The sequence below is a fragment of the Geotrypetes seraphini genome, chromosome 6 (assembly GCF_902459505.1).
Source record: "Geotrypetes seraphini chromosome 6, aGeoSer1.1, whole genome shotgun sequence".
Taxonomy (NCBI): Eukaryota; Metazoa; Chordata; class Amphibia; order Gymnophiona; family Dermophiidae; genus Geotrypetes; species Geotrypetes seraphini.
The window spans coordinates 179,525,257-179,547,949 of NC_047089.1; the positions used below are offsets into that span (position 1 = coordinate 179,525,257).

General features: G+C 48.1%; 1 protein-coding gene across 2 annotated transcripts in view; it reads left to right on the top strand.

Moving 5' to 3' along the window:
• Positions 1-22,693, top strand: part of LOC117362837 (serine/threonine-protein kinase 10-like) — a 125,912-nt gene that overhangs the window by 71,774 nt on the left and 31,445 nt on the right. For both annotated transcript variants that reach the window (XM_033949875.1, XM_033949876.1), the window contains exons 10-13: positions 2,565-2,695; positions 4,296-4,419; positions 10,642-10,821; positions 11,383-11,512. In XM_033949875.1, the coding sequence (XP_033805766.1) occupies positions 2,565-2,695; positions 4,296-4,419; positions 10,642-10,821; positions 11,383-11,512 (565 nt within the window). The remainder of the gene's footprint in view (positions 1-2,564; positions 2,696-4,295; positions 4,420-10,641; positions 10,822-11,382; positions 11,513-22,693) is intronic.

The window sequence follows — 22,693 nt, forward strand, 5'->3', positions numbered from 1 at the left end:
GCAGATTTATTACCTATATCAACATGCTACTATATCCCACAAAAAAAGAAAATTACTACTGAAACAGGATTAGAAGAACTTGTCCCCACAGAATTTGATCTTACTGGTTTTTTGGAAGACCCTCAAGACACTATTTTGACTAGAGCAACATTATTGGTAAAATGTTTAAATGAGTCCGACAAAACACTGATTCTAAAAACTTATTTTCAGAATAAAAATAAGAAGTTCTGTGGAGACAATGTTCTAGTGTTTCCAGATGTTGCCAAGGCAACTCAGTTCAAAAGGAAAGCTTTTTTGGTATTAAAACCTCGAATCTTGACAATTGAAGCATCTTTTTTCTTAAAGTTTCCCTGCAAATGTTTGATTAAACATCACGATAAAGATTACATCTTTTGGGATCCTTTACAACTTGAACAATTTCTATTAGTTCAAGAATTTCATAAATCATAAACTGATGTCAGCTTCTCACCTCCCAGCATCTACGGTTCCTTCCGATTATTAATACCCAAATGCATTACTCTGCATTTCTTTGCATTGAATTTTAGTTGCCAAGCATTAGACCATTCCTCTAACTTTTGCAGATCCTTTTTAATATTTTCTACTCCCTCTTTGGTGTCTACTCTGTTACAAATCTTGGTATCATCCGCAAAAAGGCAAACTTTTCTTTCTAACCCTTCAGCAATGTCATTCACAAACATATTGAACAGGATCGGCCCCAGCACCGAACCCTGAGGGACTCCACTACTCACCTTTCCTTCCTCCGAGCGACTTCCATTAACCACCACTCTCTGGCGACTGTCCGTCAGCCAGTTTCTAACCTAGTTCACCACTTTGGGTTCTAACTTCAGCCCTTCAAGTTTGTTCAAGAGCCTTCTATAAGGAACCGTATCAAAGGCTTTACTAAAATCTAAGTAAATTACATCTAGCATATGTCCTCGATCCAGCTCTCCGGTCACCCAATCAAAAAATTCAATCAGGTTTGTTTAGCACAATTTACTTTTTATAAAGCCATGTTGCCTCGGATCCTGTAACCCATTAGATTCAAGGAAGTACACTATCCTTTCTTTCAGCAACACTTCCATTATTTTTCCAACAACCGAAGTGAGGCTCACCGGCCTGTAGTTTCCCGCTTCATCCCTGTGACCACTTTTGTGAATAGGGACCACATCCACTCTCCTCCAATCCCCAGGAACCACTCCCATCTCCAGAGTTTATTGAACAAGTTTTTAATAGGACCCGCCAGAACCTCTCTGAGCTCCCTCAGTATCCTGGGATGGATCCCGTCTGGTCCCATCACTTTGTCCACCTTCAGTTTTTCAAGTTGCTCATAAACACTCTCCCCCGTGAACGGCGCAGAATCTACTCCATTTTCTCGTGTTACTTTGCCAGACAATCTCGGTCCTTCTCCAGCAGTATTTGTTTAGCATGTTTGCTTGTTCCTCATCACTCTCCACATATCGGTTCCCAGCATCTTTTAGTTTAGGAATTCCATTTTTCATCTTCCTCCTTTCAGTAATATATCTGAAAAAATTTTTGTCTCCCTTTTTTACATTTTTAGCTATTTGTTCTTCTGCCTGCGCTTTCGCCAGACATTTCTCTCTTGGCTTCTTTCATTTCACCCTGTAGTCCTTTCTGTACTCCTCTTCTTGGGTTTTTTTATATTTCACGAATGTCAACTCTTTCACCTTATATTTTCTCCGCCACTAGTTTGGAGAACCATATCGGTTTCCTTTTTCTCTTGTTTTTATTTATTTTCTTCACATAAAGGTCCGTAGCCATTTTTTCGCTCCTTTCAGCTTAGACCACTGTCTTTCCACTTCCCTTATGTCCTCTTATAGACTGTACAGGATCCGGGTTACATACAAATTCAACTTAAGAATGATTTGAAAAATGGAACTCAAACCCGGGGACTGCCTGTACCTGTATCTGTAATATTCCTCCATTAAATTTTAATAGTAGTACTGAACACCATAGGGTGATTTTTGCCTGATGGATTTTTTTTCCTTGACATTCAAAGTTTTGGTTCACCACATGCACAATAACAGTGCGATAGAGTTGCCATCTTACCCAGACAGACTGATCTAGTTCTGGTGTTGGCTTAGTATATGTGGATATAATGACTGGCCTGTAAGGGGGAGAGGTATGTATTCACTGAGGGTGAGTAATAGGGTTGGGGAAAACAATCAGTTATAGAGCTGTAAGGGGGAGATTTGTAGTGGCAATTCAATTCAGATGCAGTTGTAGTGGGAATGCTTGTAGTAACAGGACTGTGTAGTGAGGAATTAGGAGGGAAGAACCTGAAAGTGATTGAGATGTGCAGAGAGAGCCTACAGAGAGAGACAGGAATATATTCAGAGTGGGGGAGGAGTAGGTGCCTAAGAATCAGTGCTTATATTGACATCTAACTTGAGGTGGAATTCATAGAATAAGGACCAAAATGATTTTTTGTAAAAAGCCTTGATTATTGAGATATCTATATGTGTAATCTGTACTTGTGGACTTTCTTCAGTCAGTAGCACCCAATAGCTTGGATTTATATCATAACTCTCTGCTTTTTGACTCAGGAACTTGCTTCCATTAGAAGAACAGTGAAGATAACCCGAAAATTCGTGGTGGATGGGAAAGAGGTTAGTGTGACCACCTCCAAAATTGTAAACAAGGACAACATGAAAGGCGACAAGCTTCGGACAGCAAGGTGAGAGATTCTTACTCTGAGAATAAAAGGGTGGGTGTGGGAACAGGAAGGAGAGAATATTTCCTATACTGAGGAGAAAGAAGAGGATGATTCTGGGAGAGAGTCTTCATGGCTGACAAGAAGGAGGGAGTAGAAGAGAATTCAGAGAGACAATTTGTTGTCAAAAAGGAGAAAGAAGAGAGTGAAGGGATGAAAATTCAAGGGTGGGGAGGAGCAGAATTTAGGAAAGTGGCAAGGAAGAAAAATTCAGGAGAAAAGTACTGAGGACTTGGGAAGACTTAGGGCTCCTTTTATTAAGGTGCGCTAGCGGGGTTAGCACGTCAGACATTTAATCACGTGCTAACCCCCGCGGCAAGCCAAAAAACTAACGCCTCATCAATGGAGGCATTAGCAACTAGCGCGGCAAATGGTTTAACGTGCGGTATTCCGTGCATTAAACCCCTACCGCGCCTTGATAAAAGGACACCTTAGAGGAGGGAAGAAGGATTGAGGGGACACTTGAGGAGGATTGAGATAGATACTCTTATATTGATGAGGACAATTGGTGGGAGAGACACTTTGGAGAGAGACACTGACAGAAGGGATTCCAGACAGAGATTCTTATGCTGAATGTGTGGGTTGTCATGATAGGCAGATCCAGGAAGGGCTTGGGGGATTTGGTCCAGAAGAAGCACTTATACTTAGCAATGCAGCTGTTTCTCTCTGAACCAGTTAGGGAAATTCTCTTATATGTTTCTATAACTAGATCAGCAGGGCTGAGGTCTGACTTTCTGGGTTCTTAAACAGTCATGGTTAAACAGATGGTATAGTGGATCAGTAGGGTGAAATAAGTAGCATAGTCACAGGTGGTCTGGGTAGACCGGTGCCCATCTACTTTGGGCTTGAGCTCATTCAAAATTGGTTTGCTTATGTTGTGGCTAGTGGAGATCCCCTGCAGATTAAAGACCCCTCCTGACCAAAACTCTTCAAAGCTGGTTAGCTGGTAGCAGTGTCCTAGAGTGGTCTCCACCCCCCCACCCACACATATATTCAGTTTTCATGTATTTGCATGCAGGAGAACAGGTGAGGGTGGTTGCAGCAACTCTAGGACACTGCTACTGAATCTTAGGCCATGCCTAGCGCATCCTAGAATGCACTGGGAGAGAGGCCTAAGATTCCGGTTGGCCAAGGAGCCTTAAGCACCTTAGGCTTGGGGTGAGGTCGGGGGGCATGCCCTTCGGGGGAGGGCTTCCGGCAGTTGGGACTGGGCATCTCTCCTGCTGACGATCATTGTGAGGGGGGGTCCAGCAGGAGGGACTGGATATCCTTCCTGCCGATGATCTTAGGGGGGTTCCAGCAGGAGGAACTGGGCATCCCTCCTGCCAGGGGATGTCTCGGGGAGGGGGAGTTGGGGGGGGGTTACCGGCAGAAGGCGATTCTGTAAAGCATATATAGATGTTCTTAAATTCGCTGAGTGCGATTCTCTGTTGTGCATCTATGCTTAATAGAATCGCGCTCAGCGTTGTGCTGCTGGACGTCTAAACGACACCTAACTTTTAGATGTCCTTTATAGAATTTGCCCCTTTGAGGCTGTCTCATGTTTTCTGAATATGTGTTACAGGCGTCAGGAGCTGCATGAACTTCGTCTCTTGCAGAAGGAAGAGCACAGAGCACAAACACAGTTATATCAGAAGTTGCAGCGCCAGCGGGAGCTCATGTTCCGTCACATTGAGACAGAGATGAGTGTAAGTGTGAGAAAACACAATACCAATAAAGTGCAATCGCACATTGGGTCACACAATCAACCACAGATTGACAGGTTGTCAGAGGATGCAGAATGTGGAGGCACAGAATCTATCACAATAGAGTACTAACTGAGAGGTTCTTTAGTCAATCACTAATCTAGACTCAACTCCAAGGTACAGAACATTGTTCACAAGCACAGAGTCAAAGATTCAGTTGTAAGATACAGAACCAATTAAGCATAGCACTTGTTTATTCCCTAACACATTGTTTATTCCCTCACACATCTAGCACAGTCACAGAACCATCTGATATATGTGCTTGCCTTTAGCTGATCCAACTACTGTAATGATATCCTGTTAACTCCTCTTACTTCATGGCACTTCTCCCTGCCTGCTCTGACACAGCACTCAGCAGGCTGTCTAGTAGTCTACCACTTGGCATGTCATCTTTACTTTATTTTATGTAGAGAATGACATGGGGACAAATTTTTCTCCATCCCTGCGGGAATTTATTTTCCCGTCCCTATGAGTTCTTTTTCTGTTCCTGCCCCATTCCTACAAGGTCTGTTCTCATTTGCACAAGCCTCAAACACTTTAAAATCATAAGTGTTTGAGGCTTGCACGGTAAAGGCAGAGCTTGTAGGAATGGGACAGGGACAGCAACAAAACTCATGGGGATGGGAAGGGGAAATTGAGTTCCTGCAGGGATGGGAACAAATTTGTCCCCATGTCATTCTCTAATTCCATGCACTCCTACATTATGCCACCATTTCCCACTCTCGCCCTCACCCACACTTAGGCAATCAACAGGCCATCTACTCCACTGAATCCCATACTATTTTCATTTTACCTCACCCAATTCCACATTTATAGTACTCACCATCTCCTACACCATCCCACTCTTCCACTTACAGCACTAAGTGGGCTGTCAACTATATCATCTCCTCCCACATACCGCATATACTAGAATATAAGTTGATTCAAATATAAGTCAAGACCCCCATTTTCCCCCCCAAAAAGGAGGAAAAATGGTTAACTCGAATATAAGACAGGGGCTTAATATTCAAGTGCCATGCCCTGCCAGGATCTGCACCCAGTGTCCCCTCCCTCAAATCTTCCCCTGCCAAGTTCCTCACCCAGCCCCCTTCCCTCCCTGCCCTGCAGGGTTCTGCACTCAGTCCCTTTCCCTACCAGGCTTTGAACCAAGCCTCCTTCCCTGCCAGGTTCGAAACTATCCCCCCTCCCTACCAGGCTCTATACTCTGTCCCCCCTCCCTGCCAAGCTCTGCACCCTGTCACATCTTCCTTCCCTGTACCCTCTTCCCACTAAAAAGAGCCAACCTCATTAGTGATGTCACAATGGCTTGATTGTCCCATACTCCCCTCTGCCCTCCAACCCAGTCAGCAGATTAATCCTTCCCCTTAACTGAAACCACCTAGTGGTAGGCCGGAACAGGAGGGATTCCTCCTGTCTCCTGTCCCGGCTGACGCTAACAATTTCCACCCTCCCTCCCTCCCTTGCATACCTTTTCCCTGGTGGTCCAGTTTGTATCCCGCGCTGAACCCCTCCTGCCGATTTTGAAGCTTGTAGCCAACAACACACTTGGGCTGGAACACAGAAGCGAGCTTTTCGTGCTCCCGGCCGGCCTTGCACCGCTTCTTGATAGGCTGCCGTCAGTTCTCGCAGTTCTCGCGGCAGCCTATCAAGGAGCAGTGCAGGGCCGGCCAGGAGCATGAAAAGCTTGCTACTGTGTGCTGGCCTGGGTACGCCGCTGACTACAAGCTTTGAAATCGACAGCAGGGGTTCAGCGCCGGATACACGCTGGACCACCAATGAAAAGGTACGTGAGGGAGGGAGGGAGGGTGGTTATTGTTAATGTCGGCTAGGATAGGAGACGGGAGGGATCCCTCCTGTCCCGGCCTAATGGCAGGCTTGCAGGAAGTTCAGGAGGGTGTCGGGTGGTCACTGGGGGATGACCCAAATATAGAATGAGACCCCCATTTTTGGGCCATTTTTATGGCCCAAAAATCTCATCCTATATTCGAGTATATACAGTACTCTTGCTTCATTTCTGCCCACTTCCACACTTAGTGCTTTTTACAAAACCATGGTAATAATTCTCATGTGGCAAATGCGACGTAGCCTATTCAATTTCTTAAAGCACTCATTAGGCAGTCTATATATCACGATTCCATTTCAACTTTGTACCACTCTACCATTCTCGCATTTACAGTATTCAATAGGTAATCTAATCTGCTATCAAAACACAAACTATGGCTAAACAAATAAATAAATAGAATACTTACCACATCTTTCACCTTACCCACTTCTTCATGCTGGCTCTCAATCTTAGTAACATAGTAAATGACAGCAGATAAAGACCCGAATGGTCCATCCAGTCTGCCCAACTGTACATGCTCTATAAAATAATAATTTAATTTAAATTGTCCTTTTTCGTAGATATTTTTGGGCCAGAAACTCTGTAATGTGCTTAGGTTCTATCTACTGGAGTCACAGTCCAAGCTCACTCCAGCCCATCTGAACCATCCCAGCCATTGAAGTTCTCCCCAGCCCGTCCTCAACTGAATGGCCATATATGGGATACAGACTGTGCAAGTCTGCCCAGTACTGGCCTTAGTTCCTTCAATATATACCTATTTTCTGATTAGAGATCCTCTGTGTTCATTCCATGCTTGTTTGAACTCTGTTACCGTTTTTCTCTCCACCACCTCCCTTAGGAGCGCATTCCAGGCATCAACTATCCTCTCCGTAAAGAAGAATTTCCTAACATTACTACCCCTCAACCTCAAATTATGTCCTCTGGTTTTACCATTTTCCTTTCTCTGGAAAAGATTTTGTTTTACATTAATATCTTTCAAGTATTTGAATGTCTAAATCATATCTTCCCTTTCCCTCCTTTCCTCTAGGGCAGGGGTGCCCATACTTTTTTGGCTTGCGAGCTACTTTTAAAATGACCAAGTCAAAATGATCTACGAACAATAAAATGTTAAAAAGCACACTGTACACAGAGAAAATGTTAATTATCATTTGTATTCAGGGGGGGGGGGGATTTCAGAGGTCAAGGCAGATGACTTTAAAATATGCAATGTCACCTCAGTAACAACTATACAAAAATAGACAAATATACCCTCTCCCCTTTTACTAAACCACGATAGCAGTTTTTAGTGCAGGGAGCTGCGCTGAATGCCTCTCGCAGCTCTTGATGCTCATAGGCTCCCTGAGCTAATAACCACTATCTTGGTTTAGTAAAAGGGGGCCATAGTGCAAAATATAGACAGCAGATATAAATTCTCAAAACGGACACATTTTGATAACTAAATTGAAAATAAAATCATTTTTCCTATCTTTTTGTCTGGTGTTTTCATGAGTCTCTGGTTGCACTTCCTTCTTCTGTAAATCTAATATTTCTTTCTTTCTGCCTTTCTTTCTTTTTGCCCTCTCCCCTTTTCTTTCTGTCTCTCTTTCTCTCTCTCCCTGCCCCCTCTTTATTTCTGTCTTTCTCTCTCCCCCTGCCTGCCTGTCTTTCTTTCTCACTCCCACTGCCCCCCAAAGCCATCACGCTGATTTCTCCACTTCCCTGATTCTTTCTCTCTCCCTGTCCCCCCCCCCTCCCCAAGCCACCTCTCTGGTTTTTCCCTGCTTCCCCGAGCTAGGCCTGGTGCGTACAAGCGCCGGGCCCACAAGCCTTCCCCCCCAAGGTCAATTCTGACATCTGAGAGGAAGTTCCAGGCCATCGAGGCAGCGATTGGCTGACCCAGAGCTTCCTCTCCAACTTCAGAATTGACGTCGGAGGTGAAGGCTTGTGGGTCCGGCACTTGTATGCGCCTGGCCTGGCTCGGGGAGGCAGGAAGAACAAGATCGCAAAGGCAACGTGATTGACTTACGTTGCCTTTGCAATCTACTGGCCGATTGCAATCGACCATTTGAGCACTCCTGCTCTAGGGTATACGGATCCCCAAGGGTCTGTTGGATTTCTTGACATGTGCTGTACTCATGGCAAAGAAAGTAATCCTTTTACTTTGGCATCAACAGATTTATTTATTTTATTTATTTATTTATTTAGCCCGTCCTCCCAAAGGAGCCCAGAACAGTCACAGTATAGACAGGACAATAAGTGAGAGTATAGACTTGACAGACATAGTTTAGTTGATATAGCAGCAATTTACAGTACAAACATAAGATAACAGAAGGTAATGCAGCTTTTGTGTTGCAGGTGTGTACATGGTTGATAATCTAGTGTTTGGTTTCCTTGGTTAGCACAATTTAGTTATACTGGGGGTGGCATTTGAATTTCAGTATGTAGCACAATATGGTTGTGGTTTCAGCATTTGGTAAGTTTGGTAGCTATTTCAGTTATGTTTGCAGTAGTATTTGAGTTTCAGTGGGAGTCCATTTGGTGTGCTAGGAGGTGCCATTGAGTTCCATCAGTCAGGGGTGGAGGTGCCTGTCGTTAAGGAGCTGGGTTTGTAAAGAGGAAGCTTTTCATGGTCTTCCTATAGTTCCATAGACTGTCCAGCGATCTAAAGGATGAGGTATAAAAAGTATAAATCTAGATATAAAAAGTAATTGGAGCGCTTACGAGCTGTCTCAGTCATGAGTGCGCGACAAGGTGGTAGGACCAGCCGTCTCTCTGCTTGGGATCGCAGTGATCAGTTGGGGACATAGATTTGTAGTTTTGATGACATGTAGTTTGGTATTATCTTGTGAACGGTCTTGAAGGCTAGAACCAAGGCTTTGAAGGCACAGCGTTTTTGGATAGGTAGCCAGTGCATGGATGTTACTGCAAGGGTGACACGGTCATGGAAGCCCAGGTTTTTCAGGAGTTGGATTGCAGCGTTTTGCACACCTTGGAGATGGGAGAGGGTTTTTGCAGGTAGGCCCACTAGTAGTGTGTTGCAGTAATCTAAGCGGGATAATACAAACACATATAGTAGGTGAGCAAAATCGGTTTCTGAGAAGTAAGCACAGATGCACTTTAGCTAGCAGAGGAAGTAAAAAGATGAAGACACTAGTTTGGATACATGATCTGAGAGTGACAGATTTGAGTCAAGTATCACTCCAAGGCTTCATACATTGTCTTTAGCTCCAGGAAAGGGACGGGCAGGAGTATGTGCAGGTGTCTTTGTGTATCCAGAGAAATTCAGTTTCTGAAAAGGAGTGGGGATAACAATGCACCCTGGGGCATTCCATAGTGGAGGGTCACAATAGTACTCTCTGAGATCTTTCGTTTAGGAAGGAGGAGAACCATGCCAGTGCAATATCATGGATTCCGGTAGTGTTGTCTGAATAGAAGAAGTGAGTGATTGATAATATTAAAGGCGGCACTTAGGTCTAATAGTACCAACAATGCATCTTTTCCCTCATCCAGGATTTTCCAGCAATCGTCTATGATGTCTCGTAGTACTGTTTCTGTTCTGAGGTGTTTTCTGAATCCTGATTGGAAATTGAAGAGGGTGGCATTTGTGTCCATGAAGTCTCGTAGTTGTGTGAACACTATCTTTTCTAGTATTTTTGAGTCAAACGGGAGGTTGGAGACTGGTCTATAGCTGCTTGGATCGTCTGGGTCCATGGTAGGGTTTTTTTAGGAGATTTCCAGCTCTGCGGTATTATTCTTGAATTTAGGGACTTGTTTATTAAAGGTAAGATAGAGTTCAAGAAAATTTCATTTGGGCTAGGTTGTGAGGTGTAGGGAGTCTATTATGCTTTTTGGGTCATCAATGGAAATGGTTTGAAGCTGTTTAGGGTTTGTCTTGCATAGGTTGTCGTGTTGTATAGTTTTTGGGATGTTTTGTAGAGCTTTGGCCTCTAAGTCTAGGATTTCTAGAATCTTTGATATCTTTTCGTGGAAGAAGGTTGAAAGGGATTCATTGTCTAAGTTTGTTTCTTGGGCAAGGTGTGGGCCTTGAGGGGAGGAGAACAAATTTTTTTACAGTGAGAAGATGGCCTTTGATCTGCTCAGGATCTTGGATATTAGCTTAGTGAAATGTGTCTTTTTTGTTTCGAGTGTCACTAGTTTATATTCTTTCAAGAGGCTTTTCCAGATAGATTTGTCCTCAGCACTATGTGTTTTGCATCTATTTTTTTCAACTTTCCATATTTTCCTTTTTTGTTCTCTCAGATTTTCTGTGAACCAGGATGATGAGAAGGATCTTGTGTTTGTTTTGGCTTCTTTGACTTCTCTCTCTTTCTCTGTCCCTACAGGGGAAGAAGCAGTACTATGACCATGAAATTGAAGTATTGGAACGCCAACAGCAGCAGGTGCTAGAGCGTTTAGAGCAAGAATACACTTTGCGACTATGCCAGGATGCTAAGCGCCTGAAATCCCAGCAGAACAAGGACTATGCTAAGAAGAGCACAACTTTCCAGAATAACAGCAAAGAGGTAGGAAGAAAGGTGGCTAGAGAGCAAAGAGAAGGGTCAAGGAAAAATAAAAGGGAAAAAGAAAGAGCTAGAAAATAGTGTGAGGGAAGGAGAACAGGAAATTGGAGTGGTGAGAAAAAGGTTACAGGGCAGGAAAGGGACAACAAAACTAATGAAGGTTCAGATTTACAGAATGTTGAAGGCTTTGGAAAGAATGCCATGAAGAAGGTACTGATGTGACAATCACAGCAAGTAAACATGTGCTCTCCATCAAACTAAACTCTTCCTCGTGGTCTCAGCTAGGACATATTTCTTCTAGTATGAAAAATAATAATAATAGTTGTATTTATAAATACACAATCATGGGGAAACATCATCTGATAAAGGGATCACTCTATTCCTTTTTGTGGATCTAGTCTTGATTTCTCAATCACTACTATGGTTGTCAGTCTCATCTTTTTCTCGTTTTGTATTTTTGTCTATCCTTCTGTCCATTTTTCACTTTGTATGTGTGTCAGTTTCAGTGTCTGTTTTCTTATCCATCTCTCATTCAGTGTGTTGATTTGTTTCTCATTGTCCCAGGAGCAGAGTTTTATGCAGCAACGGCAGGAGGAACTGAACCAGGCCCTTCAAAAACTGATTCTAGAGCAGAAAAAGAAGGTCGCTTCCACTAAACGGGAATACATTAGCAAAATCCACAATCTGAAACGAGGTATCTAAAACAAACCTAAGAGGAAATGAAAAAAATCAGTAGGCACTGCTTACAGTACAGGTCCAGCAAAACCATCAGGGAGGAACCATGCATGATTTGTGTATGTAAAATAGGAGGACCATGCAGTACTCATAATATAGCGCAGAGACAAACTGCAGGGAATATACCTTGGCAATACTCAAAATTCAGCCAGTGAGAGAAATCATAAGGGAGAGATCAGGTAGCACTCACAGTGAAGCTCAGAGACCGACTGCAGCAGGAAGATGAGGCAGTATTCACAATAAAACTTTGAGAAATGGCAGGAGAAGGACCATACAGTGCAAGAGCCCAGGTAGAGAATAAGAGGACTCATAGAGGTGGGAACTAAGAGAGATATGAAGAGGAAAAAGAAGGCAGCGCTTACAATAAAGTTTAGAAAGAGTGACTGTAGGAAAATCAGTGCTCAGGGTCACAATACTGCCCAGGAAGAGAAAGAGAAACCATGAGCTAGCAACCAGAAAATGTACAAATTAGGGCTGCACATTTATTTCATTTTTAATGTGCTTAACACATCAAAATATTATCGTATTTTTCGCTTTTTAAGATGCACTTTTTTTCCCCCAAAAAAGTGGGTGGAAATAAGGGTGCGTCTTATGGAGCGAATACTAACTAACCGCCACCCCCCCCACACCTTAATTTCTCCAGCGGTCTGATGGTCCAGCGCTGTAGGGCAGGAGCTTTCAGCCTCCTGCCCTTCCATCCGTCTTTCTCCCCAGTGGCAGAGCGGGAATAAGGCAGGCGCAAGTTTTTTGCTTCCTGCCTTGCCACTCCATGAATGGCGGTCCTGCGCTGCAGTGCAGGAGCTTTCAGCCTCCTGCCCTTGTTTCCTGCTTTCTCCCCCTGAGCAGCACCGGCAGCGGCAAGCAGGCAGGTGCGAGTTTTTTTGCTTCCTGCCTTGTCCCATGCCGCTCTGTGAATGGCTGCCCCAACTCTCGCGAACTAGCCTGGAAATCCCCATCCTACCCCACTGCTGCCACAACCCTCACCTCACCAGCTTAACCCGTACCCCTACAAGACCAGCACCTTCTTCTTCAGCCTCCCTCCTCTCAATTCCAGCTTTCAAAATCCTGCTTATTGCTGGCAGCAACAAGCGACAGCATTAACTTGCTGTCCGGGCTAATCTTAGCCAGGTCCTACAATAAACAGGAAGTTGCATCAGAGGGGTGGGACCTAGATAGGCTCCTGGTTGGCCTGGGCAGTAAGGTAGTGCTGCCACTTGTTGCTGCCAGCAAAGAACATGATTTTGAAAGCTGGATGTGAGTGGAGAGTAGATGAAGGAAAAGATGCTTTATTTCACAAGGAGGAAGTAGACCAGCTGAGGAAGAGGTGCTGTATTCGAGGGAGGAGGAATAGAAGGAGAAGAGCTGGACTGAGGGGGAGGCTGAATAAGAGATGCCAGAATCTGAGGATACAGAGGGAAAGGTGCTGGACTTGAGAGGGGAGAGCGGCAGAAGGAGAGGTATTGCACTGAGGGGAAGCAGAGAGAGAGAGATGTACAGAGGTGCAGAGGGAAAGGTGCTGGACCTATTGGGAAGGGGGTAGTAAAAGAGTATAAAATGCAGGGCTGTGAAGAGTGGCTAGAGAGCAGGGAAGTTACCAAACTATGAGGGGAGGGTGGAGTGAGTAAGAAAGAGAGAGCTGCTGGAATGTGAGTGATGATTAATGATTTTATTTTAGTAATTGAAATATGTCAGTTTTGAGAATATATACATCTGCTATCTATATACAGTGGTACCTCGGTTTGCGAGTGTTTTGCAAGACGAGCAAAACATTTGCAAAATCAGCACCTTGGAAACCGAGCGTGGCTTGATTTACGAGCGCCCCCCTGCGATCCAGCACCTTCCCCCCCACGATCCAGCACCCCCCCCCCCGACACGTTCAGGCACCCCCCGCCGCGATTGGGCACCCCCCACTGCTTCTTAGCGTCATCTGGGCATCGGCACCAGCATGTCCTGTGCTTGGTGCCGGTGCCCGAAGATCGGCCTCCTCTTCTGCTGGGCCTTGAGGATCTGCTCAAGCTCAAGGCCTGCGAGTTCACGTTCGGGGTGGGGGGGGGTGCTGTATTGCGGCGCGGGGGGTGCCCAAACGCAGGGGGGGGTGCCGGATCGCAGGGGGGCCTTCAGGGGGAGCAATACCGGTTCTCATTGGGGGGAACGTATTAAAACGAGTTTCCATTATTTCCTATGGGGAAAGTCGCTTTGATAAAAGAGCATTTTGGATTACGAGCATGCTCCTGGAACGGATTATGCTCGTAATCCAAGATACCACTGTATTCCACTGTACAGGAGGAAATATGAGGGGGGTGTTTTATGCAAGTAATCATGCGATTAAAAATTTTAATCAATGTACATCCCTAGTACAACTATAACAAAAAGCATAGACCACAAAAGAACCTAATGAGAGTGACCATGGCAGCTTTAAGTTAGAAGCTCCAGGTTCCTACGAACTGAATCTTATCATGAAGTCTGTTAGAGCATTATGAGGTGAGGCAATGACAAACCAAAATTGTGTTCTATCCATTGCCTTCCCTGTTTAGCTGCAACGCAGTGAGTGGGATAGGAGCTCTAGGGGGCTTGTCACACAGAGTGTGTTTCAGGTTCAGAACGGTCCTGTCTGCACTTTAATATGACGTGGCCTTCTCCCTTTTAGTATATCTTTCTTGGCTTGCTTTCATTCTTTCTTACCAGCACCAGCTCTTTCTCATTAGGATCCCTGGAATATGCAAATTCATGACAACAGCAGTATCTTTCTCCCCTCAGACTGATTTTCTGTGCTCTCTTCCCTTCCTTCGTTTCAGCAACCATTGTCAAATCAGACTGACCCTTTTTCTCCCAGGTTCTTGGTCTGTAGATTGGATCTGTGCTGCTAAAGTTATAAATTATGGGGTCAACTCTGTTACTGGAACTTAGACGCCCATTGTAGAACACCGGATATTAACATGCCTAGCATTTACTGTCGGTGCTAGCACTTATGCAAGCCATAGAGTTGGTTAAGTGTCTGTACCTAAGTGCAGCAGGTACACTTCCCCCTCCCCATTCACAGTTTTGACACTCGCGATTTCACATATTTGCGATTTTTGGAGGGGAGGGGGAAAAACCCCCATAGTTTAGCACGTTCCCGCTTCTCTCCAGCCTTCCTCCCGGCATCCCGGCCTTACCTGGTGGTCTAGCGGGCTTTCGGGGCAGGAGCAATCTTCCTACGCTCCTGCCCCATGTAGATCACCAATAGGAAATGGCTGCCATGATCTCCCGTCGTAGTCTCGAGAGACTACGGGAACTCACAGCAGTCATTTCCAAGGGTACTCAAAGAGCTAAGGAACGAAATAGCAGAAACAATACGCCAAATATGTAACCTATCCTTAAAACCTGGGGAGATACCGGAGGACTGGAAAATAGCAAATGTCACGCCCATCTTTAAAAAGGGTTCAAGGGGTGACCCAGGAAACTACAGGCCGGTGAGCTTGACCTCGGTTCCGGGAAAGATGATGGAAGCACTGGTTAAGGACAGCATCTGTGAACACATAGAAAACAATGGACAGCTGAAGACGAGCCAGCACGGCTTCTGCAAGGGAAGGTCATGCCTCACAAACTTACTGTACTTCTTTGAGGGAATAAACAGCCAGATGGATAAAGGGGAATCCATAGACATCATTTACCTTGACTTCCAAAAAGCCTTCGACAAGGTACCCCTACGAACGACTGCTTAAGAAGCTGTGGAACCACGGGGTGCAAGGGGATGTCCATCAATGGATCAAAAACTGGCTGGCAGGCAGGAAACAGAGGGTTGGAGTAAAAGGCCACTACTCAGACTGGCTATGGGTCACGAGCGGAGTTCCGCAGGGGCCGCTGCTGGGACCGCTCCTGTTCAATATATTTATTAACGATCTGGAGGCGGGAACAAAATGTGAAGTTATAAAGTTTGCGGATGACACCAAACTCTGCAGCAGGGTTAGAACCGTGGAAGACTGCAAGGACCTGCAAAGGGACCTAACGATACTGGAAGAGAGGGCAAAAAAATGGCAAATGAGCTTTAACATAGAGAAATGCAAGGTCATGCATGTAGGGAAAAAGAACCCGATGTTCAGCTACAAAATGGGGGGATCACTGCTAGGGGTAAGTAACCTTGAAAGAGATCTGGGGGTGATGGTAGACACAACATTGAAGGCATCGGCACAATGTGCGACGGCCTCAAGAAAAGCAAACCAAATGTTGGGTATCATTAAGAAGGGTATCATGGCCAGGACAAAGGAAGTCATCATGCCACTGTATCGTGCAATGGTGCGCCCGCATCTGGAGTACTGTGTCCAGTACTGGTCCCCATACCTTAAGAAGGACATGGCAGTACTTGAGGGAGGCCAGAGAAGAGCGACTAAACTGATAAAGGGTATGGAAAACTTCTCATATGCTGACAGGTTGAAAAAGCTGGGGCTATTCTCCCTGGAAAAGCGGAGACTTGGAGACATGATAGAAACCTTCAAAATCCTGAAGGGCATAGAAAAGATAGACAGGGACAGATTCTTCACACTATAGGGAACCACAAGTACAAGGGGGCACTCGGAGAAATTAAAAGGTGGCAGGTTTAGAACAAATGCTAGGAAGTTCTTTTTTACCCAGAGGGTGGTGGACACATGGAACGCGCTTCCGGAGGCCGTGATAGGCCAGAGCACGTTACAGGGCTTCAAAGAAGGTTTGGATAGGTTCCTAGAGGATAAGGGGATTGAGGGGTACAGATAGGAGTTGAGGTAGGTTATAGGAATAATCAGGGACCACTGCACAGGTGATAGGCCTGAGGGGCCGCCGCGGGAGCGGACTGCTGGGTGGAATGGACCTCTGGTCTGACCCAGCGGAGGCAAATTCTTATGTTCTTAAGTTTGCTCCTGCCCCGAAAGCCCACTAGACCACCAGGTAGGGCCAGGATGCCGAGGGGAAGGCGGGAGGGAGGCGGGGGTGGGTCAGAGCCAGACGAGAAGATATTCACGTTTTTTCTCAATTCGCGGTCTGGCTCTGCCCCTATCCCCCGCAAATACTGAGGGAGAAGTGTACATGTGTAACTTACATTCTCAGATGACAAGCAGATATAATAATCTTACATGTGGGTGACATCATCCATAGAATCTGGTATGGACAGTTAAAAAGTGTATTGTTACTTTAAATTTTAGCACTGCTCATACCGTATACGTGTTGGTGCCTTCCCACCTGATGGCTCACAGAATCTGCAGTTCGTAGTTTTCCGCAAAGCTGAGATGAGAATCTGTCTTTTCTTTAGCATCCCTCCAGACCAGCACAGAAACAGATCGGTCTCTAGCAGATGGAGTGGTCAGCCTGTGCAGTTTTGATTGGTTTAGTGTAGAGCCTGTTGGATTTGCTTAGTGGCCTTCTTGTCCCTGTTGTGGGTGCCAGATTAAGCTTGAGGGACCCTTTTGGGGGTCCTTCCAACCTCGGGGGTGCCACATTTGACTGGTCAAGTCCCCCCCATTTACTCCACCTCTCCTAAATTTTTTGTCATAGAGGTGCTTCAGCTATAAGCATTGCCACTGTTTAGGCAAGGCATATAGCTTGGAGAGCCAGTGGGGTTTGTTCAATTACTCACTAAAGTTGTATTTGAGAAAAAAAAAAAATCCTGAGGCAGTGTCGGTCTTAAAGGAAGCTTTAAATTAGCTTTGACTTTAATTGTTTTTTATTGCTAACTGGCACTTTTGTTTTTCCTTCTAGCGGTTTTCGCAGTGAGCACTTTTAACAAGCTTAAAAAGTGCTCATTGTGCACCAGATGTGTAGTTGATGCAGCTGCTGTGTGCACAAAGTGCTCAGGCCACCATGAAGGGGAATCATCGTCGGCTTCAAGTGCTGGCGAGCGGGGTTCCCCTTCGCACGTGCACCACTCGTTGGCTACAGGCAGTGGGGAAGCCCAGGCTTCTCCTACTGCCCACACAGGGATTTTCTTAGCTGCCGACGGTTAGGGAAATAAGGTTTCCCTTACCACTGATAGTGCTGGGGTCTCCCTTACCGCTGTACCTGCTGCAACTGCCTCTCCTGCTTTAGCGGCTGGATCTGTTCAGGCCTCTATGCTGCTACAGGCCTAAGGGGAGATTTTTCTCGACTGGCTTTTCGTCAGTTTTGGCGGGAAGCTCTGCTATTTTGCTCATGGCCTCAGGTGACCTTCCTCCTGTCTTAGAGAGAGGAACAGGTTTTTAATGCTTCTCCTGCTTATGCCATAGGGGGGTTTGTCCCTGATTTTGTTTTAGCCATGTACACTTACTTACAGGCGGCTGGGGGTCCTGTTTCTTCAAATCTGCAAAAAATCCCACATCAAGGTATCTAAAGTGGGAAAGGAGGATTGAAGGTCTCAGAAACCCGCTTGGATCTGGGTAAATCTACCATATGCAAGACTGACTGGTTCAGAGTTTCAATCATTGACCCTCAAACCCTCCTCCACCTAGTGCTCAAAACTTTCTCTGCCTCTTATATTATTTTTTTCTTTAATTCTCAGTAGCAGAAGAAATTACTTTTCTTTAGCACTCTCCAGACCAGTAGAGGTTAACTTTACGAATGGGTATATATCTAATCATGACCAGCAGGTGGAGACTGAAAACAAAACTTTGGGACAGTATATCCTAGCCCCTCCTCTCTATTTCCCTCAGTCTTCTTTCAGTCTCCAGCAGGTGTTGAGTGATCTGTACCCATCTCCCTTGGTAGGGCTGTTGGAATTTGTTTAGGGGGTTTATTGTCCCTGTTTTTAGCCGGACGGAGCTTGGGCGGACTCTGTTTGGGGGTTCGTCCGACCTTGGGGGTGTCAAACCCGGCGGGTCACGAGCGGGGTCCCTCCCCCCACTTCCTCCACCTCCCCACATTTTTTTAGAGGAGCCTCAGCAGTAAGCCTTGCCCCCTAAGTCAAGCAAGGCATATTGCTTCGAGAGCCTGTGGAGTCTGTTCTGTAAAAAAAAAAAAAAAAAAATCCTGAGGTAGTGCTGGTCTGAAGGGTTGTTTCCCTTTAAGAAAACTGTATTTTACTGTATTTTTTCATGTAACCGGCACTTTTTTTTCTAGCTAGGTCGCGTCTGGAGCAATTGTGCCCTTCTCCGAGGGAGTAGGACACAAATTTAGTCCAGCCGCGAGGCACTCGCGGCCGGCCTGAACTCGGCGGTTTGGGTCGGTGAGGTGGTGGAGCTCCGTCGGCAGCGGCTGCAGGCGCCCAGAGCTCCCCGCCGATGGTGCCTCGCGAGTCGGCTTGGAGCAGTGGGGAAGCCCGGTCTTCCACAACCGCCCACGGAGGGATTCCCCGAAGGATTCCCTCTCAGCTGATTTTTTGACAGCTGATGCCGGCTTGCCTGCTCTAGCGGCTGAGACTATTCAGGTTTCTCAGCCGCTTCAGGCTATGGAGGGAGCTTTTTTGGCGGGAAAACCGCCATCTTCTCTGTCTGGCCCCTCCATTTTGTCTTCCACCTCAGGTGACCTTCCCCCTGTTTTGACTATGCAGGGGCAAGGTTCTGCTGGGTCCCCTGCTGTGGCAGGGAGTCCCTTGGGACCCTCGGGGGGTTTTTCTCCTGAATTTTTCTTTTCTTTATGCAGAGCCTATTTTCAGGCGGCTGGGGGTCCCGGTTGCGCCCAGGGGGTTTCGGGGGGTGGGTTTTCCTCCGCGCTCCCTGCGGCTTTGCCTCTTTCGTCTGGCGTGACGTCCCCTCCGCCGCCTCCCTTGTCCAAGCGTCCGCGGGTGTCGTGGGACGAGAATTTGTGGTCGGAGGAACGGGTCGGTTTGGAGGAGGACCTGGACCCTTCTGAGGAGTTCCAGGACTCTCTGGAGGGGACGGAAGCTGGCGGCGGGTTGTCGGATTTCCCGTTCTCCAGTGACGAGGCGTCCGTGGTGCGCCTTTTTCAGAAAGATGAGCTGCCTGACCTTATTCAACAGGTTTCTTCGGTTTTGCATTTTGAGGACGCGCCGCCGGAGACTCCGCGTGTGGGGGACCCCCTGTTACGGGGGATCCGTTCCGTTTCCCGCTCTTTTCCTATGCATCAGGATATTCGGGATATTGTTCTGGAGCAGTGGAAAACGCCGGAGACGCCATTTCGGCTGGCGCGCAGCATGGCTCGCCTGTATCCCATTCCTGAAGGGGATCGGGCTACGTTAGCTTCGCCAGTCGTGGATGCGGTGGTCTCGGCAATTTCCAAGCGGCATACCGTGCCTGTTGAGGGCGGTTCTGCCTTGCGGGACCCTGAGGAGCGCAAATTGGAGAGCATCCTTAAGCAAAATTTTCAGGTCTCTGCCTTTGGGGTCCAGGCGGCTATTTGTGGGGGACTGGTCGCTCGCGCCGTGTTTCGGTGGGCGGAGCGGGTCTTGGATCGAGAGTCTGACGACTGGTCTCTGGTGGATCAGGAGGTTGCGAAGATTGAGATGGCGGCCTCATTCCTCTCAGATGCTCTATATGACTTGGTGCGGATCTCGGCTAAGTCTATGGCTTTTGGCGTGGCCGCAAGGCGTGTGTTGTGGCTGCGCGCTTGGGCGGCGGATGCTGCGTCCAAAGCTAAGCTTACTAAATTTCCCTTTCGGGGGTCGTTTTTGTTTGGAGAGGACTTGGATAAGTTGATTCAGACTCTGTCGGACTCGAAAGTTCCCCGTCTGCCGGAGGACCGTGCCCGCCCGGCGTCTCGGGGGGGTGCGGCCCGGGGGCGTTTGCGGGATTTTCGCAAGTATCGCCCTGGGCGTGGGGCTGCTTCTTTCCAGTCTCCGGGATTTTCCCGGGGTCGGTTCTTCCAGCGCATGCAGCCCTTTCGGGGGGCCCGTCGGGGGGCAGGGAATCCCTCCGCCGGTTCCCCCGCTTCCCGTCCTGCACAATGACGCCTTGCCGGCGCTCCCTTTGGTTCCGGTGGGGGCCCGGCTGTGCGAATTTTTCCCCAAATGGGCCGAGATCACGTCCGATCAGTGGGTCCTGGAGGTGGTGCGGGACGGTTATGCCCTGGAGTTCGCCCGCTCTCTGCCGGATTTTTTCCTCGCTTCTCCGTGTCAGACTCCGGGGAAGACGCAGGCTTTTCGCCAGACCCTTCAGCGCTTGCTAGATCTCAGGGCAGTTGTTCCGGTGCCCCCTCCGGAGTGGGGCACGGGCAGGTACTCCATTTACTTTGTGGTGCCCAAGAAGGAGGGGACCTTTCGGCCCATCCTCGATTTAAAAGGGGTCAACAGGGCTCTCAAGATTCCCTCTTTCCGTATGGAAACTCTGCGGTCGGTCATTCTGGCGGTTCAGCCGGGGGAGTTTCTCACTTCTCTCGATCTGACGGAGGCCTACTTGCATGTTCCCATTCGGGCCTCTCATCAGCGTTTCCTGCGCTTTGCGATCTTGGGTCGGCATTTTCAGTTCTGTGCGCTTCCCTTTGGGCTGGCCACGGCTCCTCGGACGTTCACCAAGGTGATGGTGGTCGTCGCGGCAGCCTTGCGGTCGGAGGGCATCCTGGTACACCCCTACCTGGACGACTGGTTAATTCGGGCAAAGTCGTTGCAGGAAAGCTCCCGGGTTACTGCTCGGGTGGTGGAGTTTCTCCGGTCGCTGGGCTGGGTGGTCAACCTTTCCAAGAGTCGGTTGGTCCCGGCTCAGCGTCTGGAGTACCTAGGGGTGCTGTTCGACACCTCCTTGGGGAAGGTCTTCCTCCCAGAGGGCCGGGTGAGCAAATTGCAATATCAGATTCGCCTGCTTTTTGCGTCCCGGTGTCCTCGGGCGCGAGATTTCCTCCAGGTCTTGGGGTCGATGGCGGCGTCCCTGGACGTGGTGAGGTGGGCGCGGGCCCACTTGCGTCCTCTCCAGTATGCTCTGCTCCGGAGGTGGTCTCCCCAGAGGCACGGGATGGATGTTCCGGTTCCCCTGCGAGGCTTGGCGCACTGCAGTCTGCGTTGGTGGCTCCAGACCCCTCACCTAGTTCAGGGGGTGGGTCTGGATCTCCCGCAGTGGACGGTGCTCCTGACGGATGCGAGTCTCCTGGGTTGGGGGGCTCAGTGTTTGGGTCACTCAGCTCAGGGCACCTGGTCCGCGGAGGAGGCCGCCTGGTCGATCAACGTGTTGGAGACCAGAGCGGTCCGTCTGGTGCTGTTGGTTTTCCACTCCCTGTTGCTGGGCAAGTCGGTCAGAGTGCTGTCGGACAATGCCATGGCGGTGGCTTATGTCAATCGTCAGGGGGGCACCAAGAGCACTCAGGTGGCGCAGGAGGCGGCTCTGCTCATGGTTTGGGCGGAATCCCATCTGCTGGACCTCTCGGCCTCTCATATAGCCGGAGTAGAAAATGTTCAGGCAGACTTCCTCAGTCGTCACTTCCTAGATCCAGGAGAGTGGTGTCTCGGCGCCGAGGCGTTTCAGTTGATAGTGCAGGCTTGGGGGCAGCCCCTGATGGACCTGATGGCCACGGGTGGCAACGCCAAAGTGCCCCGCTTCTTCAGTCGTCGCAGGGACGGTCTGGCCGAGGGTCTGGATGCTCTGGTCCAGCAGTGGCCAACGGAGGGGCTGTTGTATGTGTTCCCTCCTTGGCCGCTGGTGGGCAGAGTGCTTCTTCGCATTGTTCACCATCCGGGTTTGGTGGTGCTGGTGGCGCCGGATTGGCCTCGCCGTCCGTGGTATGCGGATCTGGTGAGGCACCTGGTAGCGGATCCTCTTCCTCTGCCTCTCTCGGACGACCTTCTGATGCAGGGTCCCATTCCCATGTTCGACCCGTCTCCCTTCTGTCTTACGGCGTGGCTCTTGAAAGGGGTCGCCTTAGCAAGAAGGGATATTCAGACAAGGTGATCTCTACACTGTTGGGGTCCCGGAGGCTTTCTACCTCTCGGGCTTATGTGCGGGTTTGGCGTCTCTTTGAGGAATGGTGTCGGGCGCGGGGAGTGACCTCTTTTCGCGCTTCTCTGCCTAACATTCTGGAGTTCTTGCAGGATGGCCTGGATAGAGGCCTGGCTTGGTCTTCTCTCCGGGTTCATCTTGCGGCCCTGTCGGCTTTTCGAGGGTTGGTGTCAGGTCAGCGTTTATCGGCTCTTCCTGATGTGATTCGGTTTTTGCGGGCGGCCAAGTTGCTTAGGCCTCCCCTACGGCCCTCGGTTCCCTCTTGGGATCTTAATCTGGTTCTCTCTGTTTTGGTGCGTCCGCCTTTCGAGCCCTTGGACGACTGTTCTTTGAAGGAC